The 10,449-nt window shown below is 35.7% G+C and overlaps 1 protein-coding gene across 1 annotated transcript; it reads left to right on the plus strand.

Moving 5' to 3' along the window:
* The first annotated feature begins 6,468 nt into the window (after window positions 1-6,468).
* On the plus strand, window positions 6,469-9,856 carry LOC131625218 (cyclin-dependent kinase G-2-like). Its single transcript, XM_058896107.1, has 5 exons — window positions 6,469-8,030; window positions 8,120-8,255; window positions 8,367-8,455; window positions 8,558-8,669; window positions 8,760-9,856. Exons 1-5 carry the CDS (start codon window positions 6,922-6,924, stop codon window positions 8,802-8,804), a joined length of 1,491 nt encoding a protein of 496 aa, XP_058752090.1. The 5' UTR covers window positions 6,469-6,921; the 3' UTR covers window positions 8,805-9,856.
* Window positions 9,857-10,449: the final 593 nt, after the last annotated feature.

The raw sequence follows: 10,449 nt of genomic DNA on the forward strand, positions 1-10,449 counted from the left end.
TGCTCTGATACCATTTGTTAGACGATAGGCTAATGATATAGAGGGGGTGAATAGATCAACATAAATTTTTACGGTATTTTAAAACTTTTGGTTAACGGAAGCGTCTCGGAATCGACTTTTGTCTATTCCAAACTGCTATTGGTAGGATCAAATATGCTATAAAACATGAAGAAGATTGATACGCTAAAGAGTTAGAAAAAGGGAATCAACTACGTTTTTCAAAAATTACTCGTTTGAATGGATACACTAAATCACCTACTTCCAATGAGAAAAGAATCGATAAATTTGCTAAGGCAATTTATCGAACAAGTGATGTGCAAACAATTTGCTGCATAGACAAATTAACAAACATTTGGCGTGCAATAGTTAACTAGTCAATTGTAATCTAAGTGTGGTTGATTGTGAAATCTAATTGCAACTACCAATTACAATTCTTTATAAAAAATGGTTTTGTATCACAATTTAACACTTAGACTAATTTCCAAATTAACAATTGTGAATCAATATTAATAGCAAGTAATAGAGAAGTAAGGAGATAGGAACACAAAGATTTGTTTAGGCAATTCATCGTTTGTCCTCGCCACGACTACGTCCGCCCCCAATTCTAAACGAGAATTGAGATAGATTTTATTACTTTGAAAATTTTTACTAAGGCAATTTATCGAATAAGTGATATGCAAACATTTTGTTACACAGACAAATCAACAAACACTTGGCGTGCAATAGGTAACTAGTCAATTATAATCTAAGTGTGGTTGATTGTGAAATCTAATTGCAATTACCAATTACACTTCTCTATACAAATGGTTTTGTATCACAATTTAACACTAAGACTAATTTTCAAATTAACAATTGTGAACCAATATTAATAGCAAGTAATAGAGAAGTAAGGAGAGAGGAACACAAAGATTTGTTTAGGAAGTTTGTCGTTCATCCTCGGTTCTACTACATCTGTCCCCAATTCCAAACGGGAATTGAGATATATTTTATTACTTTGCAAATTATTATTACAAGAAAAGTTAAAGCAATAAACTAAAAAACTCAGTTTTGATGTCGATTCTTTATCTTCTTTCCCCTTGACCTTAAGCAAAATCAAGTTGCCCAACAATCTCGAATCAATCCTCCAGTTACCGCTACTCTCTTGATTGAACCCATCGTTCTTCAAGGCTTTCACTCGGCTGAATTGCAATCGCAAATTATTGTCACCCAAGAACTTTGATCAATCCTCCGTCTACAGTTACTCCCTTAACCGAACCCACCATTTTCAAGGCTTTCACTCGGATGAATCTAATCCAAATCTTCTAGATAAAAACCCCCAAATCACCTCGATCTTGGAGAACAAAACCCCAATGGTTTTATTCAATTAAACCACCACAATCTTCACCTAAAGTAATCTTCAATTCCTATCCATGGTCATTATCAAACTTGATCATGTACCAACAACACAAAAATGATTATGTGTAATTGTGTTGAGAGCAAGAAGAAGAATGAATATGAGAAGACTTGTGTATCTTTCAGGTTGCAAAGTAATGTTTCAATGAGTGCATGAATGTATATGTATATGTATGAAAAAAGAGAGCAAAATATGGAAAATTCATGCACAAAAAATGCCCAGTATTGAGCGACAGGTCGACCTCTAGACTCCATATGTTGACCTAAACAAGGCAGTGAGGTTTGGTGTTGACTCAACTTAGTATGCGTCGACTTATGGGTTCTGTGCGCCGACTCATGGCTTCTGTGCGTCGACCTAAATAATGCAGTGAGGTTTGGTGTTGTTTAATCTCAGTATGCATCGACTCATAGCTTTTGTGCCTCGACTCATGGCTTTTGTGCGTCGACTCATGGCTTCTGAGTCAGCACATGAGTTGGTGCACAGGTTGATGCGAAGCCACTAGAATGAATTTTGACAAACTTCAACAATCAACTTCAGTATGAGTCGACCTATAGACCTTAGGAGTCAACTCATGACTATGTAAATCACTCACAAATCCATTTTTCATGATGCATATGTTTCACTTGACCCGTGTATTTTTCAAAACACTTGATGCACATATTTCCAAGATGAGTGCAATGCTTGTTCCAAGGAGAGTTAATCCAATCTTCACAAGCACACTTCTTATCCTTGAAGTATCACATCAAGAATATTTTTTCAATTATTGTTCTCTCAATCATTTGCTTTGGATTTAAGGTTTTTGAAGCTTGAGCAGAGTTTAGAGCCTTGTAGATATAGACTTCAGAGTCTAGAGAAAAGAAGGCTTGATTTATCAGAGTGATTATGGATTATTTGATGCAAATGTATTGACTTGATTATCCAGATGCTTAACCATTAGAGAAACACTTCTTCAGACTTCATCTACGCTTCCTAATATGATGAAGTTTAGAGTCCAGAGTCTCTCTGTCTAGAGTTTGCATAGATCAGAGTTTATGTTGTCTAGACTTCAGGGTCTTTTTTTCCCCAGAGTCTACTTTGTTTAGATTTAGCTTTGTTTGGACTTTGTTCTGTTCATAATTAGAGTCTAGTTTTTCTTAGAGTTTGCTTCGTTCAAAGTCAGAGTCCATTTTCTTTATCTGCACACTTAATGAAACAATTAGTGTATAAAATTATTCTCTATACTTTGTTATCATAAAAAAAATTAAAGATTGTAGATGTGAAACAAAGTTTGTTCCAACAGTCTCCCCCTTTTTGATGATGACAAACACCTGTATTTTGAACGAATCACAGTTCAGGAATGAAACAGATGAGAACTCAAACAACACCTTGAAAACCTAAAAAAATATATAACACGACACATTTAAAAAAGGATGATCATTACTATTGTAATACATTAATGAAATAAGAGGCACCAAAACATGATTTTATTTTACCCAATAAGGCAATAATTCCCAAAGATATCTCAAGCGTTTTGACAACTTAAGGAAGTAGTGGGACAAATGTCACACTTCTCTGCCGTAACCAACAAACCTAAAGATAGAAAGTCCCAGGACTCTGGAGCGAGTTTCTTGTACCATATCATGGCGCATTTTCTGAGTGTTGTTGGGAAGACCCTGCACCAGATGGCGCCCCTGATGTTGTGGTAATCGAGGGCAGATTCAATGTCCTCGAGGTGATCATTGGGGTCTGTCGTGCCATCATATGCATTGAGGATTGGTGGTTTTCCAGCCTGCGGGGGAGAGGAACCCTCATGATTGCGTGGGATAGTGGTCAGCAGGGGTGATCTTTGTCGTTTCAAACGTGAGACTTAGAGGGCGATGAGTAATGGTGGCGCCCTCTATCATGTCGGGGCATGCCCTTCAATTGTTTCCTTAATTTGTTAGTATCTTCGGTGGTCTTAGTCTTCTTGACAGTTAGGGAGCGTCGCTCCTTACGAGGGGGAGTGCGCTATTGCTTCTTGGTGGCCGCCGACATCTTCCTTTCTCGTCGAGGTCCCCGAACTCGTGGTTGGGGGGATAAACTTTGAGACTCCTGGTGCCCATGCCTCTGCGGGGGAGTTAGGGATAGTGTCTATTCCCGTCGAGGGGAAAGTGTGTGGGATCTGAGATGACGGGACCTTCGAGGAGGTGTTTGAGACTATGCCCCCTCTCACCGGGGCGAGGATCTGGACTAACGGTGTTTTCACGGAGGAGTGCGCGATCGATGTTCCTTCTCCAGCCTGGCGATGCGCTGATTCCATTGGTGTAGCAGGAGGTTGGTGTGGTTGATGGCACCGATCAGGGCTGCGTGGCTGGATCGGCGTTGGCGGACAAGGGGATGTCCGCGTGGGCAGACAGGTTGTCATCTTGCGGATTAAGATCACACAACGAGACCTGAGTCGAGGAAGAGGCAGTTTGCCCGTCCCTCTGGTCGCCTTGCCCGTTGACAGCAGTGGCGTTTTTTGATCAGCTCAGCGAGATGGAAAGGGTCGCCATTGGCGTTAACGTCATTGTTGCCGATGGCCATGATGATCGGTAGGTTGGTTGAAATTGCTTTGGTCTTATGCATGGAGAAGACACGGAGGCAAATGTTCCCACATACGACGCCATTTTATCGTACTTGATCAAAATGGATCGTCTTGGCCTACAGCTTGTTGGACTGGTGAAAATGGAAGGGGTGTACCTCCAAGGTATTCCGATGCCAAAGTGAGAAAGATAGCAGAGAAGCGCAAGTACAAGAGAGTAAGAGTATAAATAATGAATATCTGCCCTCTTGTGAAAAAGAGTATTTATTGTCTCCAACGTTAGGCCAAGATCTGCTGTTTTGGACTGAATTGTTTGGAAGCCTAAAACGGGAGACTGCTAGGATCCTATGTGGTAAGGCTGAGTCAGGAAGTGACTTTCATCCTGAGTGAATTGCCCATAGGATTCGGAGGAGGAAGAGCGGGTCTTCCGCTAAGCACTTGACTTCATGCCCTACGTAGGGCACGACCGTGGTCGACCACGTGCTCTGCACCGAGTAATAGGGTTGAAGTTCCAAACGGTTACTCAATCTATTAAGACCTTTAATCTAGATTGGGCCCAACGTAGCTAGAGGTGTCAATTTAAGGGGCAAATTAATTTGGGCCCTAGACCCTATAATAAGAGGGCCTAAAATAATAAACCCTCAAATACATAGGGCCCAATGTTAGAAGGCTCTAAAATTTGAAAGGGGGCTATAAGGCTCCAAATAAAATAAAAAACTTAAATTTAAAAAATAGAATAAAATTAAAAATAAATAAATAAATTTTAAATAATTTTTTTTAAAAATATGTTTAAAATTTTCAAAAAACAACAACTTGTTAAATTAGTTTTTTTAAAAAAATTTAACAAAAAATAAATTAAAAATTCTGTTAAAAAAATTCCAAAAATAAAAAAAAGTTTTTCCAAAAAAAAAACTTCAAAAATATATATATATATATATATATATATATATATATATATATATATATATATATATATATATATATATATATATATATATATATATATATATATATATATATATATATATATATATATATATATATTGAGTAGGACTTTATATTTTTTTCTCCAAACATAAACATTCAACAAAATCATACAGCCCCATACCATTGCAAACCCAATCATAGCATATACATAAACCAAAAAAAAGAAAACCATACATACAATTCATACCTTCACATTTTCTACAAATCAAACCATACACAATAAGGTTAATAACAAGAAATCTATACACACATTTCAAAATAGAACTATAGAGAATATCATACTTTACCCTATAAAACAGCCCCATCTATTTGCTCAATATAAACAATATCACAAATTAACTTCCAAAAAATTTAACAAAAAATAAATTAAAAATTCTGTTAAAAAATTCCAAAAATAAAAAAAAGTTTTTCCAACAAAAAAAACTTCAAAAATAATATATATATATATATATATATATATATATATATATATATATATATATATATATATATTGAGTAGGACTTTATATTTTTTTCTCCAAACATAAACATTCAACAAAATCATACAGCCCCATACCATTGCAAACCCAATCATAGCATATACATAAACCAAAAAAAAGAAAACCATACATACAATTCATACCTTCACATTTTCTACAAATCAAACCATACACAATAAGGTTAATAACAAGAAATCTATACACACATTTCAAAATAGAACTATAGAGAATATCATACTTTACCCTATAAAACAACCCCATCTATTTGCTCAATATAAACAATATCACAAATTAACCATGGCCACAGTGACAACTAACCTCCAAAAACCTATGCTGCTAATAATTCTTAACTAACTTTCAACAACATAACAACAGAACTCTCACAAAAATAAGGTCTCTTCAATGGGAAAAAAATGCATTATGCAAAAGGCCTAAAATTTTAGGGCCTAAATTAAATCTTAATAATTGGGGGCTCAATATAATAAAGTTTTAATAGGGTCAAATTATTAGGACTTTTAATTATTGAACTTGTTCGACAGCTCTAAACGTAGCCGATGTTGGGCCTGCTCGGGGGCCAATCTAAAACAATACTCCCTCCGTTTTTTATTATAAGTCGTTTTGGGAAAAAAAATTGTATTTAAATATATGTCGCTTTACAATTCCAATGAATAATTAATGCTATTTTTCCTGTTATATCTTTAAATATTTCTTATTCTCTTTCCTTTCAATTATATAAATTTATCTTCCACATGTCATAAATGAAGGATAATTTTGTAAAAACCTTCATAATTTCTCATTTTCATACAACAATTATTATTTTTCTTAATCTGAGTGAAAAGTCTAAAACGACTTATAATAAAAAACGGAAGGAGTATTGTTAGTGTATTTTTTTTTGGTTACAATTGTTAGTGTATTTTTCATATAATAAATACCTTGGAAAAAATTTCTCACTCACTTAATTACAAAATATTTTGAATTAATTAATCGAGTCGGTGGACATGTCTGTCTGTTACAAACAAATCATTCAATAATTGGTAGTAAGACCGTGTTTCATAAAGCCCACCAGGAAAACCCGTTCTATATAACAGCCCGAAACCCTAATCACAGCAATCACAAAATCAAAACCAAAAACGCGTTGAAGACTTTTGAGGCGGCTATCATCTCCTTCGTTCTGTTCATCGCCGGTAAGGCAATTCGAAGTCTCTGATAGCAGTCGAGACGCAGCCACCGTCTAGGGTTTTGTTTCTCCTCTCATTCGTTATCGATTTTTCATGCTCGATTGTTTTTGATTGTTTTGTTTTCCAAATTGAATCTATTCGATATTCTTTGTATTCAGAAAAAAGAAAAATCTCATAAACAAGCTTTTAATTGATTCTAGTTTTAGTTTTTTGTCCGATTGTTGATTGTGGTTTTGTGAATTGCGTTGATTTCAAATCCTTGAAATTAGGGTTTGAGAATTTGGGGATTTTACGGTTTCAGTTTAATATTTGTTCCTCAATTCTTTTGTGCTTGTGAATCCCATGGCGGCAGGACGTCAAAGTGTTTTGGGGAAGAGGGAATCTTACAAGCATGATTCTGTCAAGGAATTTGTGTATTGTAAGTATGATGATTCTTCTGCAAAAGAAGAGAGAGAAGAAGGTGAGATTCTTGTTGATGGGGATGAAGTTTTACCACCGTCAGAAAAGAGGAGAAAATTCTCGCCCATCGTTTGGGATCTGGCAGAGAAGAAGGCGAAAATCTCTTCCAAAGATGGGGTCAAGCATGTTGCTGAGTCTCTATCTAGATCACCTGTTGATGAACAAAGTCCTGAAGGTAAAGGTGTTTTGAGTGAGTCTTCGCTGAATTCCTCTTGTGTTGTTGATGAAAGTGAGATGCAGGGATGGAACATCACAAAGTCTAAATGGGCTTCTGATGATCTATCACCTATGGGTGAAGATGATAAATACAAGCAAGATAAAAGAAGTTCAAGTTTAGAAGTTGGTGGTTCTTCGGGTAGCACAATCACTGGATCTGATATTGATGATGAGGTTAGTGATTCTCCGTCGGATTCCTTTGAAAATAGTGATATGATGCATGTGCAGAGAGGGTTTAATATGTGTCAGAGTTGCAGAACTGTGTCCGAGTTTGAAATGATTAAGAAAATAAACGAAGGAACTTATGGTGTTGTCTATAAAGCTAAGGATAAGATGACTGGAGAAGTTGTAGCATTAAAGAAGGTGAAGATGGAGAAGGAAAGAGAAGGCTTTCCATTGTCAGCCTTGAGAGAAATGAATATTCTTTTGTCTTTAGATCATCCATCTATTGTTGATGTTAAAGAAGTAGTGGTGGATGATGATGATAGGGATGATGGTACTTATATGGTAATGGAGCATATGCAGTATGATCTCAAACAATTAATGGAGGCTAGGAACCAGCCTTTTAGTTTGGGTGAAATAAAATCTTTCATGAAGCAACTTCTTGAAGGTGTCAAGTATCTCCATGATAACTGGATTCTCCATAGAGATTTGAAGACATCTAACATTCTAATGAATAAAGAAGGGCATCTGAAAATATGTGACTTTGGAATGTCAAGGCAGTACGGGAGTCCGCTTAAGCAATATACTTCTCTTGTCGTTACATTATGGTACAGGTGAGTATCAGTACATCATGCAAGTTATTTAATTTCTGATTTATGCTGTTTCATGTATATTTATATGGTTATGTTGTTATTGTGTGCAGAGCCCCTGAACTTTTATTGGGCGCTAAAAAATACTCCAAAGCAATTGATATGTGGTCATTGGGCTGTATAATGGCTGAATTATTTTCCAGGGAGCCTCTTTTCAGGGGTAAAACTGAAATTGAACAACTTGATAAGGTTAGTTAAAGTGTCAATTTGATATCACTTTATATTCAATTAAAGGTTATATATAGTGTGACACAACTTTGCCATCCTAGTAACATTTGTTTGTTTGTTATCTGTCTGCAGATTTTTCGAACCCTTGGTACACCCGATGAGAAGATATGGCCAGGATTTTCCAAATTGCCTGGATCTAAAGCAAATTTTGTCAAGCAACGGTAAGCTTGCCTTTTATATTCTCATATTTATTGAGATGCTCAATTTTATGAATGATAATACTATGTTTTTCAACCTTTGACGTGCAGTTATTGATATTGCAGGTGTAGTATGCTAAGGATGAAGTTTCCAGCTGCATCTTTCACTGGTTTGCCAGTTTTATCCGAGTCGGGATTTGACTTGTTGAGTAAGCTCCTAGCTTATGACCCTGACAAGGTATGTTATTTATGTAATGATGCTTTATTGGCTTTTTGATAGTTGATTCTGAATAATACAACTGAACAGAAACTGTTAATTTTCTTGTAGAGAATATCTGCTGAGGCTGCTCTGCAACATGATTGGTTTCAATGAAGATCCACTTCCCAGAACCGATGACAACTATATTTTCTTCATCCTAGTTGCTAGCAGCTTAGACAGGTACTTATGCTAGAGCGGGATTCATGAAAAACCCAGAGCAATGCCTTATGTTAACCCACACTTTTCCAACTTCTCTTTCCACACTAATGATCTTATACTAAGAATGATGTGATTGCCAAGCACACAGTAATTGACTTCATTAGGTTTTTTGTTTATAAAATTGGAAGCGGCATGTATGATGTACAATGAGATGAGAAGGTATGGCACCTGATTTTTTAATATTGATATCCATGTAGTCGTGTACCCTTTATGCTGGGTAAAATTTGTACATATATTTCAGGACTGAAGTAATAAATGAGTTTTTGATATGGTATGGTTCCTATTCTATTTTATGGCTTTTGTTTCCAATTTTATTTTTTGATTAAGCCTTCTAATTTGAGGCTGCCAAGTTTTGTGGTTACTTTCTATGTTGCAACTACTTTTTGCCACCAGGAAAGGCTCCTTAAAATTTGGGTACAACAATGCTCGAATTGGTGATAGCTGTTGTAAATCAATCAAGGGAAACTTTATTTGCACCTTGATCAACAGGTCATGATGTTAGTTTCTGAGTTTGTAAAGTTTGTTCTTAAATACGATGATATTATATACTAGAAAAAATGTTAAATTAACTAGTGGCTTGAAAATGGATTACAAGGAAGCGAGTTGGTTGGTGTGAAGAAAGGTTTCAGAAAGAAATGTTGGAAGGTTTTTTTTTGCAGGCAATGCTCCATAATATGCTTGAAGTTTCACTGTCACTCAATCTATGCCTTCCTTACTTCAATTGTGGGCTTGTTTTGGTGACTGTGTTTGACAAACTTCAACTAGACATTGTAAGTTGAGGAAATTAGTCAATCCTTTCATCTGGTGCTGGTCTTGTTTCTATTTAGTTTATTATTTATTTATGACCTTCATTCAATTTCAAAGTCATATGTTGAGGTTATCGTGGATATAGAATTTATATGTTGTTCTGAATAGGCCATTAACCTGAGGGAACTCTTGTTTCTGAATCTGGTGCAACTATTCCTATTTTTATGGTTACCTAATCACCGACCATTTGATGTTTGCAGTTGTTCTTTAGCCTCCCCCTCTCTATTCTTTAAAACTGGAAAATTCTGTCGTCTATTTGTCTTGTCTTAATCTTTGAATACTATAACTAATTAACTTTACTATTGCAAAATATAAAAATATTCCTTGCCTGTATTGTGATTTTCATCTTGGTACATTACATTATTCATTACCATGTTTGTAAGAATATCAGACCATTTGAAGGATTTGGTGTTCTCTACCCATAATTTCAAATCTTTTCTCTCATTCTGTATGTCAAGTCTCTTCTTGCCACGAGAAATACAGAAGACATTTAAAGAAATAAATAAAGGAAATAAATTGTGGATTGAATTGAGAGTGAAGTCTAGGAAAAACGGGTTGGTTGGGAAGAGATCCTCCTGTGAAAAATTGTTTAAGTGAAATCGGATGCTCTTTATAAAGCAAAAAAATGAACATCCCATGACTTAACAAAAAGGATAAATTCAGTCAATTTATAACAGACGATTATAGAATAGTAAAATTGTCTACAACCTAAATCAGGGATGCATCTTCTGAT

Source organism: Vicia villosa, unplaced genomic scaffold (assembly GCF_029867415.1).
Source record: "Vicia villosa cultivar HV-30 ecotype Madison, WI unplaced genomic scaffold, Vvil1.0 ctg.000195F_1_1_1, whole genome shotgun sequence".
NCBI lineage: Eukaryota > Viridiplantae > Streptophyta > Magnoliopsida > Fabales > Fabaceae > Vicia > Vicia villosa.

Coding starts and splice junctions, on each gene's coding strand:
- LOC131625218 (XM_058896107.1), top strand. CDS start 6,922: ATGGCGGCAGGACGTCAAAGTGTTTTGGGGAAGAGGGAATCTTACAAG. Junction 8,031..8,119: donor GTCGTTACATTATGGTACAG/GTGAGTATCAGT, acceptor TATTGTGTGCAG/AGCCCCTGAACTTTTATTGG. Junction 8,256..8,366: donor AAATTGAACAACTTGATAAG/GTTAGTTAAAGT, acceptor ATCTGTCTGCAG/ATTTTTCGAACCCTTGGTAC.